Source organism: Chenopodium quinoa, unplaced genomic scaffold (assembly GCF_001683475.1).
Source record: "Chenopodium quinoa cultivar QQ74 unplaced genomic scaffold, ASM168347v1, whole genome shotgun sequence".
NCBI lineage: Eukaryota > Viridiplantae > Streptophyta > Magnoliopsida > Caryophyllales > Amaranthaceae > Chenopodium > Chenopodium quinoa.
Genome location: NW_018742461.1, coordinates 2,636,543 through 2,656,295, shown reverse-complemented (window position 1 = coordinate 2,656,295; position 19,753 = coordinate 2,636,543). Strand labels below are relative to the sequence as shown.

General features: G+C 41.3%; 1 protein-coding gene across 1 annotated transcript; it reads left to right on the top strand.

Moving 5' to 3' along the window:
* Window positions 1-17,104: 17,104 nt before the first annotated feature.
* On the top strand, window positions 17,105-19,315 carry LOC110718436 (tetraketide alpha-pyrone reductase 1-like). Its single transcript, XM_021897268.1, has 6 exons — window positions 17,105-17,337; window positions 17,498-17,667; window positions 17,904-18,092; window positions 18,300-18,462; window positions 18,529-18,721; window positions 18,933-19,315. Exons 1-6 carry the CDS (start codon window positions 17,208-17,210, stop codon window positions 19,093-19,095), a joined length of 1,008 nt encoding a protein of 335 aa, XP_021752960.1. The 5' UTR covers window positions 17,105-17,207; the 3' UTR covers window positions 19,096-19,315.
* Window positions 19,316-19,753: the final 438 nt, after the last annotated feature.

Sequence of the window (19,753 nt, the reverse complement as noted above, 5' to 3'; positions counted from 1 at the left end):
AGGCTCGAAGATGCAATCACCTCAAACCATCCAAAAGTCGTCGCGACGACAAGGATGATGAGGAGGAAAAAGAAAAAGAAAAAGATCGAGGTACTAAAAGGCCTAAGGGCTTAAGTGCTTTGGCTCAGGGATCCCAAGCAAAAAGATCAACTTTGGGGATCGGAAAGGCAAGCTCTTCGGCTGGGCCGAAAGATTCAGCTGAAGGGCAACCAAAGTCAGGAAGGCCGGCTGATATTGACAGTAGGCCTGAATCCAAAGAATCTGGCGCCAAGTCAATGGAGCTAGGTAATCAGACAAAGTCAATACCGTTGACCGAGGGAGATACCGAAAAGTGTGTCAGCATCGGACAAGGACTTGATCCGAGTTTCCGAGTTGAACTAATCCAACTCCTTCGGGACAACCGAGATGTGTTCGCTTTCTCGGCAGCAGACATGCCTGGGATCGATCCGAAACCTTATCTCTCACAAGCTTAACGTCGACCCCACATGTCGGCCTGTTAAGCAAAAGAAGCGGAATTACTCCGCACAAAAGAACCAGGACATCGCAGCCGAAGTTAAAAAACTTCTAGATGCGGGGTTCATCGAACCTTGCCAATATCCGAAATGGCTGGCTAATGTGGTGATGGTTCAGAAGGCAAATGGCACCTGAAGAATGTGCGTCGACTTCACGGACCTAAACAAGGCCTGCCCGAAGGACTTTTATCCCATGCCGAGAATCGATCAGCTAGTCGATTCGACAAGTGGCCATGCCCTGCTTAGCTTCATGGACGCATTTTTTGGGTACCATCAGATGTTCATGCACCCCGATGACAGAGCAAAAACGGCATTCGTTACAAGTGCCGAAGTGTATAATTACAAGATTATGCCCTTCGGCTTGAAGAATGCCGGAGCGACATATCAGAGATTGGTGGATCAAGTATTCGCCGAACAAAAAGGCCGCAACATGGAAGTCTATGTGGATGATTCCATCGTCAAAAGCAAAGAGGCTAAGGACCATGTTGCAGACCTGGCCGAAACTTTCGCCACTCTGAGAAAGCATCAGATGAAGCTGAATCCGAAGAAGTGTGATAACACGTTTATATATTCATTTCTATATGTTATATTTGCGGGTTTTTATCATGTTTTCTACATATATTTAATCTTTTAGAGTTATTATCCTTTATATTTCGATATTGCTCTCCTTGGTTTGTTTTATTTTAATTTTTGTAGGAATTGGGCTAGATTTGCTAGAGGTTTGCTTTGATCGTTATTCGACTTGTTAAAGGGAGCAATTTACATACAATAATGGACATGGCAGCCACCTCCACGGCTTGCCTGTGGGCGTACAACTCTCTCCACGGCCATCTTGTGGCCAACTCGTTTTCACATGGTGAAGAGCAACTATGGCAGCCTTCTCCACGGCCTGCCTGTGGTCGACGCGGCTCTCCATAGCCTACCCATGGTGGCTCCTAATTGCTGCATTTTAGGCCCTTAATTATGTTAATTTAGAGTCCTAAGCCCACTAAAATTCCTAGGATATATATAGACTAATAACAAAATAGAAAGGGGATATTGATCATTATCATTATTCCAGTTTATACGTTTGTTTTCTTCTTGTTCTTCCAATTTTGTTCCATTGAAGATTAATTCAAGTTCTCCATTAATTCAAGTATTTCTTCTTCTCTTTACTTCTTATTATTATTGTCATTATGTTTTCTTTCATTAATTATTTCGTTTATTTAATCAACATGTGTGAGTAGTTTTATAATCTAGGGTTAGGTTGAACCCTAATATGGATTAATACGTTGTTTGATTCTCAATCCCATATTTAATTAATTTATAATTCCTCTTTATTAGGGTTGGTTTTATTATCAATGATTAACTAGAAATAGTATTATTGAATGTGATTAGGTTTACAATGAAAGTTGATTCCTAATCGAATTTAGAACCCTAATTAAAAGTAAGAATCTTTATGCATGAAAATAGCTAATTATTCTTGCTAGGACTTATGGGATGTCGTTCTTAATGTCTTTAATATGTATGACTCCATGGAAATAGGTATGATTGCATATTAGGGAAGCTATTAGTTGATCGAAAGAAACTCTTAGTATTTGTTGTAGGGAGCACCCGTCCTGTGGAATATTTATTGATTTGATTGTGGGAAAGGGATTATTTTGATGTATTAATCTATATTAGTGGGGATTCCTAATCTTAGATGTCTTTAGTCCTTGTTTATCTTCGTATTATTTTCATTGTTTAATATTCCGTATTTATTAATAGTTAGCTTAGAATTCTTATAATTTAATTAGTTACTTGCTTAGTGATTACTTGAGTCTGCTTTATTAGTTGAACCTTAGTCTCTTGGGATTCGACCCTTACTTGCCCGTCTACATAGTAGTGGTCTTGTTAGGTTTATTTTTGCTAGGTGTGCGACCGCCTATCAAAATTTGGCGCCGTTGCCGGGGATCGAACCCGGGTCGTTCGCGTGACAGGCGGAAATACTTACCACTATACTACAACTCTCTCCACTTAGGGTTGATGATGCATTATGGGCGTACCGAACGGCGTTCAAAACTCCAATAGGTACAACTCCATATAGACTTGTTTATGGAAAAGCATGCCACCTACCTGTTAAGTTAGAGCATCGAGCATACTGGGCCATCAAAAGCCTTAATTTCGATGCCAAGGCAGCTGGTGAGAAGAGATTGTTACAACTTAATGAGTTGGATGAACTTCAACTAGAAGCCTATGAAAACTCGAAGTTATACAAGGAGAGGACGAAGAAGTGGCATGACAAGCATATTATGAGGCGAGAATTTCATGAAGGAGAACTAGTATTGTTATTCAATTCTCGATTGAAATTGTTTCCTGGAAAACTTCGATCAAGGTGGTCAGGCCCATTTCAGGTTCGAAGGTTTTTCCCTATGGTTCAGTTGAAGTTTGGAGTGAAGCTACTGGTTCTTTTAAGGTAAATGGGCAACGTCTCAAGCATTATCGAGAAGGCAAACCCATTGAAGCAAAAGCGATTTTTACCGTTTTCAATCCTAGTTCGAACTAAACGAAAAGGTGGTCAAGCTAGACGACCTTAAACTAGCGCTTCTTGGGAGGCAACCCAAGTTCTCTAATTCTGCCTTATTTTTATTTTTAATTCTTGATTAAACAGTAGTAATAGTAATGAGGTTTTAAAAAAGTAGTAGTAGTCTTTTACTTTATCTATTTATTTAATTATTATATATTTACTTATTTTTTAATTTTTGTTGCTAGGTAGTATTGGATAGTAATTAGATTTCATTATTTAGCTTCTCGGTTCTTCAAGAATTGCTACCCAGAAGTTTTCAAGAATCGCTGCCTCTAGGGATCGCGCACCCAGAGCTTGAGTTAGCCGGAATTTCCGCCACCGAACACCACCGGAATTTCGCCCAACACGCCGGAATTTAGCCATGAACACCGCCGGAATCTGGGCTGCGAAAATCTCCCTGATTTGCGCCTTAAATTGACGGAATCTGGCCAATAAACTCACCAAAATTCGGAGCGGTTTCAGTTGGAATCTCAGCAGCGTACTCACCGGAATTCGCGGCGATTCCAGCCGATTCTTGAGGGGCAAAACTCACTGGATTTCACACCCACATCATTCGGTTTTTAGCGCAGCAACACCACCGGACTTCACCAGCAAGACTCGTCGGATTTTGGCTTGAATTTGACGAATCTTGATCTACAAAAACGACCGGATTTGGATTTGAACATTGCTGAAACTTCCTTCTTGCAATTGCTGTTTGTGTTGGAGAATTCTCTTTTTAGAGTTGGACAAATAGGCAGTGAGTGGGTGAAATTTGTCTCTCTTTAGGTGGTTTTTGTCCAGTTGTGTTGTATATTATAAATGGGTCGTAGTCCTACAAATACCAAGAAAAAGACAACCCCTTCGGTTTCAACTTCTAGAATTCCGCCATTTTTCAAGACTAAAAAGACGGTTTCAAGAACAAAAACTTCAACCCGCAAGACATCGTCGTCATCTTCATGTGCTAAGGTTAAGGAAAAGGTGAATATTGATTACTATGATATTAAATTTCGGGACGCCGCTCACCGATCAAAATATGAGACATTGTTTAAGCGAGGAGTAAATTCGACTCGTTTTTGTGACATTGACGCCTTACGAGCACTACGTATTGAGGAAGATGTATGTTGGCTCTTTGCTAATGTTGGGTGGGGCAATTTTCTTATGAAAAGGTATCCCACATACCAAAGAATAACGTTGGAGTTTTTAAGTTCTTGAAGGGCGGTTACTCATTCAGCAAAGGGTTGTGGTGAAGGCTCCATCACTTTCCAAATATACAATGAGGAACACACATGGACCCTAACAAAATTCAATGAGGTGTTAGGTTTGCCTAATGAAGGACCAAGACTAACATCCAAATATAGGTCTGCTGATCCTATTTGGCGGACTCTTACTGATGATAGAGAATATGACTCCAATAACAGTCCAGGTAACCACATTCGTCATCCTGCACTTCGATATGTACAACGATTGTTATCTTGCACTGTATTTGGTCGCCATGAAGGAGGAAAGGCTCGAAAGGATGAATTGTTTATGCTTGATCGGATGCTTCATGCTCAACCCATCAATACAGGTGCATTCCTTATCAAACAAATGCGGGATCTAGCAAACAAGGCTGCCACTAGTGGAGCAATAGTGTTAGGAGGCCTTATCACCCCTATTGCTCTCTACTTAGGACACAAGGAACGTCTTGTAACAAAAGAGTCCATTGGGGGAATTGATGCTTTAGACATCTCTGCATGTGCCCTTATGAACTGGATTGTGAAAAAGGATGGCACCACACTTTGGTGTATCAAGGGTAATGAAGATGTGCTACCGCTTGCTGAAAATATGTCCCTCCGTGTTGAAGAAAATTGGTCGTTTGGAAAGGCCGGCCCACTAGCTTGTGTGTCAATTCCGCATGAACCATTAAGCCCACTCCCTACGACCGAAGTGCCAACACCCGCACCGATTGAGGCAACACTCAATACTCTTTTGACATCGATGGATGAAATTAAAATCGAGCAAAAGGAGATTAAGGAACAATTAAAGTCCATGTCCGCATTTCTTGCCACTTTGAGCACTTGGATCCAATCAGGAGGAGTTGCGAATTCTCCCTGTTTCTCTCCAGGATGAGGCTTTGTGAGTATTCTTCCCCTTTTTAATCATGTTATATTATTGCACTGTGGACATTGCAATTTTCAAGTGTGGGGGAGGATATCACCTTCTGTAAATATTAGGTGTGTTTTTATTCTATTAGTCTAGAGTGTTTTGTCTTAGTGTCACCTTGATTTTCCATTCCAATATGCATATCAAGTAATTTTCGAAAATAAAAAATATACCTTACACAAACTTTTCAATAATTTAGCGTAAATCCTTTTTGATGACAATGGTTTGTGGCCAGGATGGTCTCCCCGCTCTACTTATGTGAATAGCTTGTGTACCTGGTGAGATATTTGAGCCAATTTTTGACTGATTACATTCCAATTCAGTCGCATTCTTTTCATGTGTGATTAGTTGTCCTTTGTGTAATTTGAGTCTTAGATTTGCTTTTTGACTATTTAAGACTTAATGGTGCATTGTGTGAAAAAATGATTGAATTTCCTTTCGTAGATATTTAGAGCCTCAACATCTCAGATCCATAAAATTTTATTTTATTTTACATTCACTCGTAGGATGAGCCACTTTGAGCCATATTTTACCCTTTCTTGATACCTTACGATTAAAGCCATATAGCCTTTTTGTAAGTTTATTTTGAAGGAGAGTTACATGTATTTTCAAGCCTCGATGAGTTATGTGTGAAAATAGAGAGTTGAGTGCCAAAAAAAAAAAAAAAAAGAGAGAGAGAGAAAAAGGAAAAAGAGACAATGAATTCAATTTCATATTTGTATTTCAATTTCAAAAAGAAACTCCCAAGGTCATTCAATATTTATTCTTAGTGAGAGTTCAAGAAGGAAAGAAAAAAATGAGAGTCTCTTTATAAAAAAAAATGATAAAATGAAAAAAAAAGAGAGAAAAAAAATGGAGAAAAAAATGTGAAAAAAAGGGGCAAGCCTGTATGAAGTTCGGAGGAAATAAGGTTGGTTTGAACCCATCAATTGATTGTGGAGCGGGATTAGGATTTTCTCTATATTTTAAGCACCACATTCCCAAATGACATCATCCAACCCTATAATCAACCAAGCTTACCCTTTTCTAAGGAATTTATGATTTTTGCGCATGCATCAGTACCTTATTATAAGTGGAGAAAGTCAATTTGCAAGTCTAAAGAGGACGATTACATGGAGTTGATAAGTGCTTTTATGCATAGGATGAGTGATCTCTTATATTAACCCATATATACATGAGTGACTCTTTTATTTTATCTTTGCAAAACTAAAGTGAGAAGCTATTGACATATGATTGAGTTGGTTAGGGGAGATGTGTGGTAAGATTGGTTGGTCATTAAAAAGGTGTTATGCGTTATTATTTCATCCTTTTTATTAATTTGTGAAAAAAAAAGGATTTTTTCCTATTTTTGTTTTTCAAATTAATTACTTGGTTGAGCAGTTTGGTTTGGAATTTCATGATTAGGCTTTGTAGGTACGCCTTCTGAAAACCTTCACGAGACCATACTCGTCCTTTAGGGTAGCCTAGGGGTTTAAAGGGCTTGTTGCACATGCTAAATGCAATCGTGATTCCTACGACAATGAGTATTAGGATTTAATTGCTTTCTTAGAGTAGTTCTCTTACTTTGTCTTGTTTACTCAAGGACGAGCAAAGGTTAAGTGTGGGGGAATTTGAAAACACGTGTATATATTCATTTCTATATGTTATATTTGCGGGTTTTTATCATGTTTTCTACATATATTTAATCTTTTAGAGTTATTATCCTTTATATTTCGATATTGCTCTCCTTGGTTTGTTTTATTTTGATTTTTGTAGGAATTGGACTAGATTTGCTAGAGGTTTGCTTTGATCGTGATTCGACTTGTTAAAGGGAGAAATTTACATACAATAATGGACATGGCAGCCACCTCCACGGCTTGCCTGTGGGCGTACAACTCTCTCCACGGCCATCCTGTGGCCAACTCGTTTTCACATGGTGAAGAGCAACTATGGCAGCCTTCTCCACGGCCTGCCTGTGGTCGACGCGACTCTCCACAGCCTACCCGTGGTGGCTCCTAATTTCTGCATTTTAGGCCCTTAATTATGTTAATTTAGAGTCTTAAGCCCACTAAAATTCCTAGGATATATATATACTAATAACAAGATAGAAAGGGGATATTGATCATTATCATTATTCCAGTTTATACGTTTGTTTTCTTCTTGTTCTTCCAATTTTGTTCCATTGAAGATTAATTCAAGTTCTCCATTAATTCAAGTATTTCTTCTTCTCTTTACTTCTTATTATTATTGTCATTATGTTTTCTTTCATTAATTATTTCGTTTATTTAATCAACATGTGTGAGTAGTTTTATAATCTAGGGTTAGGTTGAACCCTAATATGGATTAATACGTTGTTTGATTCTCAATCCCATATTTAATTAATTTATAATTCCTCTTTATTAGGGTTGGTTCCTAATTGAATTTAGATACCTAATTAAAAGTAAGAATCTTTATGCATGAAAGTAGCTAATTATTCTTGCTAGGACTTATGGGATGTCGTTCTTAATGTCTTTAATATGTATGACTCCATGGAAATAGGTATGAAATATTAGGGAAGCTATTAGTTGATCGAAAGAAACTTTTAGTATTTGTTGTAGGGAGCACCCGTCCTGTGGAATATTTATTGATTTGATTGTGGGAAAGGGATTATTTTGATGTATTAATCTATATTAGTGGGGATTCCTAATCTTAGATGTCTTTAGTCCTTGTTTATCTTCGTATTATTTTCATTGTTTAATATTCCGTATTTATTAATTGTTTAGCTTAGAATTCTTATAATTTAATTAGTTACTTGCTTAGTGATTACTTGAGTCTGCTTAATTAGTTGAACCTTAATCTCTTGGAATTCGACCCTTACTTGCCCGTCTACATAGTAGTGGTCTTGTTAGGTTTATTTTTGCTAGGTGTGCGACCGCCTATCAAAGTGTGTCTTCGGCGTGAAGTCAGGAAAATTCCTCGGCTTCATGGTCAACAAAAGGGGGATTGATGCCAATCCCGCCAAAGTGCAAGCACCCCTCGACCTCCCTGAGCCGAAAACAAAGAGGGATGTTCAGCGTCTTACTGGGAGAATGGCTGCCCTATCCAGATTCATCTCAAGGGCCTCGGACAAAGGGTTACCCTTCTTCAAAGCGCTCAAACTTCCAAAATCAAAAGAGCTCATATGGGAAGACCACTTAGCTCAAACTTTCGAGAGCACTTAGCTCACCTCCCAACGCTGGCAAGACCAGCCGAAGGAGAAACCTTGTACTTATACGTGGTGGTTAGTCCGGCCACGATCAGTGCGGTGCTGCTGAGAGAAGAAGAAAAAATCCAACAGCCGATCAATTTTGTCAGCCATACTCTGTCAGATGCCGAGACACGCTACCCCTTGCTCGAAAAAGTCGCATATGCAGTGGTGGTAGCAGCTCGGAAGTTAAGGCCTTACTTTGACTCTCATCAAATAGTGGTTTTGACTGATCAGCCGTTGGAAAAAGTCCTCGGCAAGGTGGAAAAATCTGGCAGACTGAAGAAATGGGCTTTCGAGCTCACTGAATTCAGTATAAGTTACCAGCCGAGGGCAGCAATCAAGACCCAAGCCTTGGCAGACTTCCTAGCCGAGTGCTCTTATAAGGAGACGCTTGACAAGGAAAAGAAAGTTTGGACCGTTTTCACGGATGGCTCAGCAACCGTGAATAGTTCAGGGGGCAGGGGTAGTCATTACTTCTCCCGAAGGCAAATCCTTTGAGTATGCACTCAAATTTTCATTCAAAGCTTCCAACAACGAAGCTGAATACGAGGCAGCAATTGCTGGCCTGGAGTTGTGCATAGCATTGGAAGCCGAGCATGTCTGTTTAAAAACAGACTCTCAGCTCATCGCGAATCAGATCCGAGGCGAATATGAGGCCAAAGAGCCCTCCATGATCTCCTATCTCGCCAAGATAAAACAGTTATAGCGAAGCTGAGAACTTTCGAAATTGAGCTGATTCCAAGGGGTCAAAATGCTCAAGCCGATGCACTCTCCAAGCTTGCAAGTTCATCTCTCACTAAGCTGAACCGGTCCGTATATGTGGAGGTGCGTCGAGAAAGAAGCATCGACCAAGAGCTCGAGGTTCTTTGCGTCGCAAGCGAGCCGAGCTGGATGGACCCCATCCTTGCTTACAAGCTTCAAGGAGAACTCCCCGAAGACAAAATCCTTGCTTCAAAGCTGAAAAGAATCAGTTCAAGGTTCATCGTCTATAATGGGGAACACCTGAAAAAATCATTTTCTGCCCCACTGCTGAAGTGTGTAGGACCAACAGATGCAGATTACATCCTTCGCGAAATTTACCTCGGTATCTGCGGGAACCACATAGGGGGAAGGACCCTAGCCCATAAAGCATTAAGGGCGGGGTACTATTGGCCAACCATGATTATTGACGCCAAAGACCTAGTGAGAAAGTGTGAGAAATGTCAAAAGTTCGCACCAGTCATCTATCGGTCGTCGCGAGACCTTCAGCCAATCCTAAATCCTCTTCCCTTTAATTGCTCAATGGGGATTGGATATTTTGGGACCTTTTCCTGAAGCTCCTTACCAGAAAAAATGGCTGATAGTCGGCATAGACTATTTCAGCAAATGGATCGAAGCCGAAGCAACTTCGAACATAACTGAGCAAACAGTCAGGAAATTTATCTAGCAGAATATCATCACTCGCTTCGGCATCCCGAAGGTGTTTGTCTTTGATCATGGAAGGCAATTCGAGAATCTGCCGCTGAAGCGGTACATTGATCAGTTCGGAATAAAATTGGCATATTCGAAAGTCTTTCACCCTCAAAGTAATGGCCAAGCCGAAGCCGCAAATAAGCAAATACTCAACGCTCTAAAAAAGAGAGTTGAAAATCAAAAGTCCAAGTGGATAGAGGAACTTCCCATAACTCTATGGTCACTTCGGAAAACCGAGAAAGAGGCAACGGGGCATTCACCTTTTGAATTGGTGTATGGATCCGAAGCTGTTTTGCCTTTGGGAATTGGCTCAGAAAGTCTTCGAGTAAACCAGTTCTCAGCCGAAGAAAATGAGCATCTCATGAAAGAGTCCCTTGATTTCCTAGACGAAATCCAAGATTCGGCCAGAGACAGAATGGCAGCATACAAACAGAGAATCAGCAAATTCTATAACCGAAGAGTCCAAGCAAGACTTCTCAAAGTTGGGGACCTTGTTCTCCAGAATGTTGCTGCTGTCCAGAAAGGCCGTATCCACGGAAAGCTTTCGGCAAACTGGGAAGGGCCCTATGAAATATGCGATGAGCTCCAACTAGGAACTTATCGACTTTGGCAATTAGATGGAACTGAGCTAAAAAAAACCACTGGAATGCTGATGTACTTAAGAGATATCATGTGTAAAACCCGTTGTGGGAGAACAATCTATGTAAGTACAATTTCTTCAATCAATGAAAGGCCTTTGAGCCACCATTCGTCCAAATTTTATTATGTTTTCATTGTTTCTGTCTTCATCGTTTTTGAAAAATTCAAGGTTTACACCCGGCGCTGTCCGAAGTATTGCATAGTGATGCACTGTACTTCGGCAAGCCGAAGAACTTGCCAAAAGGGGGGCAACGAATAGAACCTCGAGGTATTGCATAATGATGCACTGTACCTCGGACGGATTCGTTACTCTCGGCAAAGAGGTCATAGGCGCATCTAAGACATAACCTAAAATAGGAATTGACAAAGGCCCCGAAGCATTGCATAATGATGCCTTGTGCTTTGGCAAGTCAAATCTGGGTGATGATTGCACCTCCGAAGTATTCCATAGTGATGCCTTGTACTTAGGATGATCATTGCCCTAGCACTGTGTCCCAGATAGTCGTTCCCTCGGATGAATTAAAACTAGGCAGAACATGAAAAGCAAACATAAGTGTCAAAAAAATTTGCTAGGGCAAAACCTTCGGCTACGCCGAAGGAATGAAGGCAATGAGCTCAGAACTTTGAAGACCTCATCTCCAGAATTCTAGGGGGGCAAGAGGTACTCACCCACCAAGCTTCAAGCCGAAGCTCAGTACTTGGAAAAATTTCAAGAAAAAATGAGCAGGGCAAAAAGAATAAGGAGACAGTACATTCAAACAAAGAAAATTTTCAGCCAAGTATTTTCCAAGCCAAAGCTTTGTACTTGGCCAAATTTCAAAGAAATTCAGAAAAAATAACCAAGTCCAAAAGCTACCCAAACAGGCAAAGTGAGAAGAAAGAGCTGAAATTCTACTTCATCATTCAAAAAGTTGGAACTAAAAATATCAAGTTCAGAACATTAAGAAATGCAAAGTCGGCAGCCGCCCACAAAGCGGAAAACACAGCTGCCAAAAGTACACAAAAACAGTTAAAAGTTTGTACAAAGGCAAGCTGAAGATAAAAACACAGGCAAAAACAGATGCGACATTCACAAATTAAGCACAGCTTGATCCGCACGATTCTGAAGACGGCTGCCCGAGTTCCTATGCTTCAGCATCATTACCAGCATCAGCAAGGGGAACTTGAGAAGGTGCAGCTCCGGCCAAAGATGAGGCAGGAAGGGCAGACTCCTGTTCGAGCTTCTCAGCCTCTTCTTCCTTCTCTGCTCGAGCCTCAGCCTCGGCTTGACGAACCAGGAAAGCCACTTCAGCTGGGCTGGCCAGGGTCATATGAGCATCTGCAGGATCCATGGACCAGTCCTCGACTTAATTGGTCCTAGTTGATTTCAGGCTCAATATGAAAAGCCAGACGCCGAGCAGTCTTCCAGCCATTTTTGAAGCCCTCGGCATATTGTTCCTCGGTGTAAATCCGAGTCTCCAACAATTTCTGCGCAGCTTCGAGCTCTGTCTTGGCCTGAACGGATCCGTCTTTCTCAGCCTGCAGCTCGTCTTTCAGCCTCTTAATCTCAGCTTCAAACTCAAATTGTTTGTCCTTAGCTTCAAATCTCAACAACAATCTGGCTTTCATAGTCTGAAGCTTGGAGACGCCGAGTCTCAACCTCTTTCTTCACCCTGCCTTCAATACGGGCTTTGAAGTCAGCAATACTCTCAGCCCCATATTCCTGGATTAGAGCATGGCCTTCATCCAGCCATAGAAAAACGGTCTGCTCCAGGTCTTGACAAAAGGAGAGGAAATTGTCGCTCATGGTCCTCATCTCCAACTTCAGAGCCGAGGCTTCATCTTCGGCGTTCATCTGCTTCAGCTCCGCAAGTTGAGCCCGACATTCTGCCTCTTCAGCCTTGTAGACTTTAGCCTTCAGCTCGTCGTTCATTTCCACGGCAAGGAAATGGTTATGAACGACCTACAAAAAGTGAAATAAAAGTTAGCCGAAGCTCAACACTTGGAGATTTTTTTGTAAAAATCAGAAAAGCAAAAAATCAGAAGTTATAGCAAAGGCAAAGGGAAAACTCGAAAGAAAAGTAAAATCCAAAAGCTCACCTGCATCAGCAGTTTTTGGTTTTCCAAAAAAGGGTTCGGCACTTTTGCAAGCGGCTCGAACGCCCTAGAAGCCGCACCAACCATCTAGGCTCTAGCCTTGTCCAGCGCTGACAAGTTAGCCAGGTCGCCGAAGTACTCATTCACTGAGTCCCGTTTAGATTAAAAAAGAGTTCGGGCGTACTCTGGAACAGGTACTAAAGGCGTGGAGCCGAACCCCATCTCAGAGGACTCAAAGGTCCTAAAGAAGCCAGCAGCCGATGTAGACGGCACATCGTTTTTGGGTTCTTCTATCTTCCTCTCTACCTCGGCCTCCTTCGGCCCGTCCTCATTTGTAGTAAGCGCTTCGTCTTCAGCATTGACGATTAGCGCGTCGGCCTCTCTCCGAGCCTCTTCAGAAGTGGCTTCGGCCATATGGACCGGAGAGGGAGGGGGAGTTTGCAGAGTGATTACTCCCTCAACAGCAGTTTTGGGAGGCGGAGAAGTGACCTCCTTGGCCTCTTCCTGCTTGTCTTCTTCAAGACGAGGCCTCTTCTCGGGAATCTGGGGGGCCACAAACTCCCCAGGCCACTCCACAAGCCTTCTCTTTCTTCTTTCGCCGGCCATTCCTTCGTCTGGAGAATCTGAAACGGGGAATGCTTCGGCAGGGTCTCCTTTTTGCACTTCCTCTTCGTCACACTGAAGCAGAAGAGAAAAAGGGGGGCAGGGATCAGTATAAGCCCAAAAAAAAAAAAAAAAAGTAAACTTCAAGCCGAAGCTTAGTACTTAGACGAATTTTCACAGGTTGAAAAATTTAAGTAGGAAAGGCAACATGCATCCAAAGTTCTACACTTAGCAAAATTCTTACAAGTTAAGAAAGCTATGTGTAACATGCATACTCAAGCTGAAGAAGGTAAAGTAGCCGAAGATTTATACTTAAGCAATTTCTCGCAAATTGAGAAAGCAGTAAGAACTCACTGAAGTATCTAGCAAGTGTTCATCGTCATACCCTTCTTTCTCTTTAGCTGCCTCTCTTCTTGGTTCAGCAACTGAGGCAGAGGGCTCTGCTTCGGTTAGAGGAGCGAAAGCAGCTTCAGCAGCAGCTACAACTTCTTCAGCCGAGTGAAGAAAGAAGGGGTCAATCTTTTGATGCCAGGATTTCTGCCTCTGATATTCTAAGGCGCTGACAACTTAAAGCTTTCTTGGCTGAAGGGAAAGGGGCCGATCTTTGGACTCGATGATCTTCGGCGTGTTGGTAAATGGGACCCTTTCGTCACTAATCCCAAGCACCTCGTAGTTGATGCCCGAGTTCCCTTCGTGCAACTCTGAAAAGTCAAAGAAAACGAGGATGAGTTCAGTTGAAAAAGTCAAGTTCACAAATCAGTGAGCAATAAAGGATATAGCATAAAAAAGACATCGGCCCCAGCCGAATCCCTTACCGCCTTGGTATCTTCGGCTGAGGCCGACAACAGCTAGCATCTTCTCTTGGAAGATGTAATGGCAGCAAGGCAACCAGGTACTCGGCACATTGGCCATTCAGACAGTAACAGTCATTTTGCTTCGGCCAAACAGCTCCATTTGGCGATGATCAAGGTCGTTGAATTCATCAGGGTCGATGCTTGACATTTCAGGATCTGGTTTTCTCAGATATCGGGGAGCCCCGAAATAGTTCGGATGAGCTTCATCAGAGGGTGCTCGGACCCAGATCCATTGCCCTCTCCAATTTTGATCCAAAGTGTCATTCGGATAAGACGTGAGAAATCCCTTCTCATCCTCTATCTGCCACCACCCAGGGCCGTGTTAGGGTTTACTACTTTGATTCTACACAACTAGAATCAAATAACAATGGTGGACAAACCCTAGAATGTGTATAAAATTCAATTAAATACACAACACCAAATACTTAAAGTATTATCACAAACCAAGCACTAAATTAACAATATAATTCAGAAATTACAACAAAATAACACTAATGTGAATGGTTCTTTACTTGCCTCTCTCCAAGCCGATATCCACCAAGAACATGAGAAAAACAATGACCACGTGAGTCTTCTATACTGGATACTTGACTAAGGCGTGTATACACTTTCCTAAAGTGATAATTTCCCCCACCACGGTGCTTGGGTTGAAACCGGAAACTCACTTTGAGATACAATAGTCAACACCACACTCTAAGCACAAAGATGTGAGATAAGATGAATAAATTCTCAATCAACAAACTTAATGATGGAGAAATTAAAGAAGAGTTTGCAAGATTCTTCAATAAAATTGTAAAGAGAAGAGAGAGTTTTTCAGAGAGGAATGAATATTATGTTCTGTATCTTTTTCTTTCGAAAAACAACATCCTATTTAAAATAGAATCAACCGTCGCATAAAACCGCAAAACGGCAAGAGGCGCGGGCGCTCCACCAGGAGGAGCGGGCGCTCCTCTTCTGGAATCCTAACTTTCTGATTTTCCAGAAAGTTGACGCGATTTAGGCGCGGGCGCGCCATCCAGAGGCGCGGGCGCGCCTCCTAAACTTTACATATTTTCTAGAAATTCAATGCAATTTTGTCGCGCTTTTGGAGCGGTCCGCGCTTGTCTTTCACAAGCGCGCTAACAAGTGGAGCGATCTCTCCACTACAACTATCTAAATTATCCAACAGGTCGTGCCACTTGTTAGATTGGAAGTTCGGCATAAGTTTGTGAATGCATCGAAAACAGTGAACGCTCGGCTCAAATCCATAAAATAAACAGACCTAGAGATAGGTCATGATTCTTCGAACACTCACTAGGGTCAGCTGAGGCAAGGATATGTTGTATCCATTCAGCAATTTGATGAAGAAAGAGTGAACGGGAAATCGAATCCCGTATTGCAATTGCCAAGTGTAAACCCCGATATACCCAGGCGGGGGTCGATGACTCCTGTCATTGGCACCAGGCATTCGGCACCAGTACCCATCTTCTTCCATAATGCCGTAATAGATCTCGAGTTGTTCGGCGAAGCGGTACTGGGCATCATTCTCAATCCACCAAGAATAGGGCGCAACATTCATAATGCCCTCATTCTCCCTAACTTTGGTCCACTCCCGTTCTTCGGGAGTCAACGGCCTTGATGCCGAAGCCTCACTTCGGCCAGAGGTACTGGCCTTAGCTGAACCTCTAGGTGGAAAGCTGGACAAAGGCACTACACTCAATGCAGCGCCACTCGAAGCGGCGGCTGGCGCGACCCCAGCATTAGGGTTCTGGCCACTGGGAGGAGGCATCATCGCCAAAGGGCGATTCCGCCTCAGAACTAGCTGCAGCACCTCTTCTTCTTCTTCTTCGGCGCTTGATTCGGGCCTGACTAGCTCTTTTCCCCAGTCGCCGTCCATTTTTCAGTTGAACGGAAGTTCAAAAAGACGGAAAAAGGGGGAAGCTCTAAAATCAAAAAAAGCTGAGGGAATTTTAGAAAAAATTACCTCGGTTAAATGCCGAAATTCGCCGATCTCTGCGGTCGGAGCAACGAATTTCGTCCAAAAGCCTCGGATTGTTGGATTTAAGTGCGAAATAGATTCGGGTACAGGAGAGAGCTTAGCGAAATGCGGGTTTGTTCGTGCGAATTTGAGTAAAGTGAGCAAGAATTAAGGAATGAGTGGCTTAAGTGTCCTCTGGAAACAAGTTTTTCGAGGTCCACGCCACTAATTACCCCCTTAATCCCACTTTACTCTGTTCGTATTCTCCTCCAATTAATGCCCACTAATCTACTCCACTTCCCCATTACTTCCAATCATTCTCAAGTTAACGGTTATTAGTGACAATAACCACCCAACTTCTCTTAATTTAAATTATTTTCATTTACTTCCCTCCAAATTTCTCGAAAAATCAGAAAACCCGACCCGTTATCCTCACGAATCAGGTCTGGGGGGCAAGTTGTTTGGGGTCCAAATAACTTTTATTTGGGTCCAGTCCATAAATGAAAATAAACAAGGCCCAATGGCAAGGTTCAACTCTCCAATCCAAAATGCTAAGTAAGTCCATGGTCTAGTCCAAGTGGCCAGCCCACTTGACTTCCAAAGGCCCATATTACTCATCAAAGCTAAGGTATAAAAGCTCATTACTTGACAACATTTACATTCATTCACACATAGCCTCAAGCAACTAATTTCTCTTGCATAGCTATTTTCCCTCTCTTTTTACAATCGTACTGACTTCGACATCGGAGGGGCCTTCCTCGGCACAACCCCCGAGGCCAATTTACGTTTGTTCAGCTGTGCAGGAAACCTCAATAATTCGGACGTCTCTGGAATTGGGCTTCATCTCCACCTTTACGAAGGACCTACCCGAAGGTCCATTGTTTTCTAACCGAAACAACTGAGTACTAGGGTAGAATGCATGGTTTATATCATTATATGCATCTGCACAAGAATCATATCCGAAAGAACTTTTGCATGAAGCATATCAAAAAGCTTCTGACATAGATATGCATGAATGATGTTCAGTAACCAAACTCCGCCTTTCATTCATTTTCTGCTTAATTTCTATTACGAATTAAAACTAATGACAGTTCGTCACGAGCATATCATGTTTCACCATCCTTTTTATCCATCCCAGACCTATGTAAAAGATTGGGATGGGGATGATAGATCAGCCCATGATATATATACACACAAGCCGATATCTGGTTTGGTAAAAAAAGCATAGTACTTGGCACAAAAGATGGAACAGCAAAAGCTCGAGATCAAAGGCAAGGTTTGCGTAACAGGGGCCTCAGGGTATCTAGCCTCTTGGCTGGTCAAGCGCCTCCTTTTGTCTGGCTATTTTGTGATTGGAACAGTCAGGGACCCAGGTTCATCCAATTTCCTATGCTCTTCTTGATTTTGTGCTAAAATTAGTGTTAGATGATTTATATGGACTAAGGACAATATTCTCTTAAAATGTATTCTGTACTTCTTTCTATATGATGATTATGGGCTATACTAAAAATGAATTAATATGTGAAATAATAGGTGATAACAAAAAAGTGGAGCATTTGTGGAGGCTTGATGGGGCAAAAGAGAGGTTGAAATTAGTAAAGGCTGATTTAATGGAAGAGGGAAGCTTTGATGAAGCTGTTAATGGCTGTGAAGGTGTATTTCACACTGCTTCCCCTGTTTCAGGATCCAAGAAAGACCCAAAGGTGATTACTCTTCTTCAAAATGATATTACATTATTACATTGATTTTCATACTGTTATATTTCATTTACTATTATTGTTTCTTTGTTAATTTTTTTTTATTTTTGAGGATACTTGTTATAAGAGTAATGGGAGTTTACTGTCAATTGTGCCAGCAATATACATTTAGAAGTTTTTCTCAAATATAATTTTAGGACTATTTAATTATTTTGGAAATAAATTCTTGTAAAAATAATCAGGCAGAAATATTGGAACCTGCAATAAAGGGAACATTGAATGTGCTTCGGTCATGCAAGAAGAACCCATCACTAAGACGCGTGGTTCTTACCTCATCTTCTTCAACTGTTAGAATAAGAGTGGATATTGACCCTGATGTTCCACTTGATGAATCAGTTTGGAGCTCCACTGAAGTTTGTGAACAATTCCAGGTGCTCATACTCTCATAATGTATCTCATGCTGTTAATTCTGTAATTTTCATTTCATGGACTATGAAACTGTTGTTTGTGAAGTGAACAACAAGATTTCCATCCTAAGCTATTAGTTATGGAAACCTTTAACATGTAAATACTTTATAGTGGTTTCTATATTCAATATTACAACTGAACTGTGTTAGTTTGCAAATCATGAATTCTAGGTATGGTATGCACTGTCAAAAATCGAGGCAGAGAAAGCAGCATGGAGCTTCTGCAAGGAGAACAACATCGATTTAGTGACAATCCTTCCTGCTTTTATAATTGGACCAAGTCTTCCTCCTAATCTTTGCTCTACTGCATCTGATGTTCTTGGCTTGTTTAAAGGTATATTTTTTGTTTATATTTATACTTATCATGTTATTAGCTCCTAATTATTGAAATAACTAACAGGAGAAACAAGCAAGTTCGAGTTTCATGGAAGGATGGGATATGTTCACATTGACGACATAGCTCTGTGCCACATCTTGGTTTTTGAGCATAAAGAAGCGCATGGTCGATACCTTTGTAGCTCCACTGTTATGGAGCATTATGAATTAGCGTCATTTCTAGCATCTCGATATCCGTCTTATCCTATTCCGAGAGGGTAAATCACTTCACCTTTAACTATTTCTTTTTAATGAGTTCATCTCTAATTGTTTGATAACTAGCATGAAGGCAGGATTTATCTACCTATTTTGAGAGCTAATGAGAAATATGAGGTGGTATGCTTGTAAGCATTAATCAAACACCAAATTTAATCAAACACCAAATTCGGTTCTTCTCATGTCAAGCATGTGTTGTGTGTCATTTATCAGGTTCACGAAGTTGGATAGGCCATATTACACCTACAACACTTCCAAGATTGAGAGTTTAGGGTTCAAGTTCAAGCCACTGGAAGAGATGTTTGATGACACTGTAACATCACTTATAATGCAGGGCCATCTTCAGGAGACAGTAACCACATATATGTGTATTTGAGATCATGGTGCTAAGTGCTTTTGATCTAATTCCGTAGTACTTTAAAAACAAAATCAGCTTATGTTACATTAGAATTTCAGAATACAACAAAACTATATATCAACTGTTATTTTCAATGTAGTTTGACTCCTTATCACATTTTCCATAGAATTCGTAGGGGAAGCCTGTAATATAAACGTTTCATAATAAAACAATGAGCTGAGATTGTCCAGTTTATCTCTTTCATATGCATATCACTCTCACGATCTCGAGGGTGGCCTTGTTGCTTTGCTACGAAATTTTTGGTACTCCGGAGAAATGTTTGTAACGATGATATACTGATGATTAGAGGTGTTAATTTGGATAACCGGATGGAGTTTGGGTCGGATTTATTCGGGTCTGTTCGGGTTGGGTCTATTCGGGTCAAAATTATTCTTTTAACTCGGATCAGGTCAAATACGGGTCAGGTCAAATTTGGGTCATGGTCTATTGAGTACGGGTCGGATATGGGTCGGGTGAACTCCAGATCATTTTATGTTTGGTTCGGATAAATTCCAACCGGGTTCAAAATGGGTTTGACCGGGTTAATTTCGGGTCGGATGAATTTGGGTCGGATTGATTTTGGTTCGGTCAAGTTCGGTTTGATTAAGATAAGGTTGATTCAGTATTTGGTCAATTT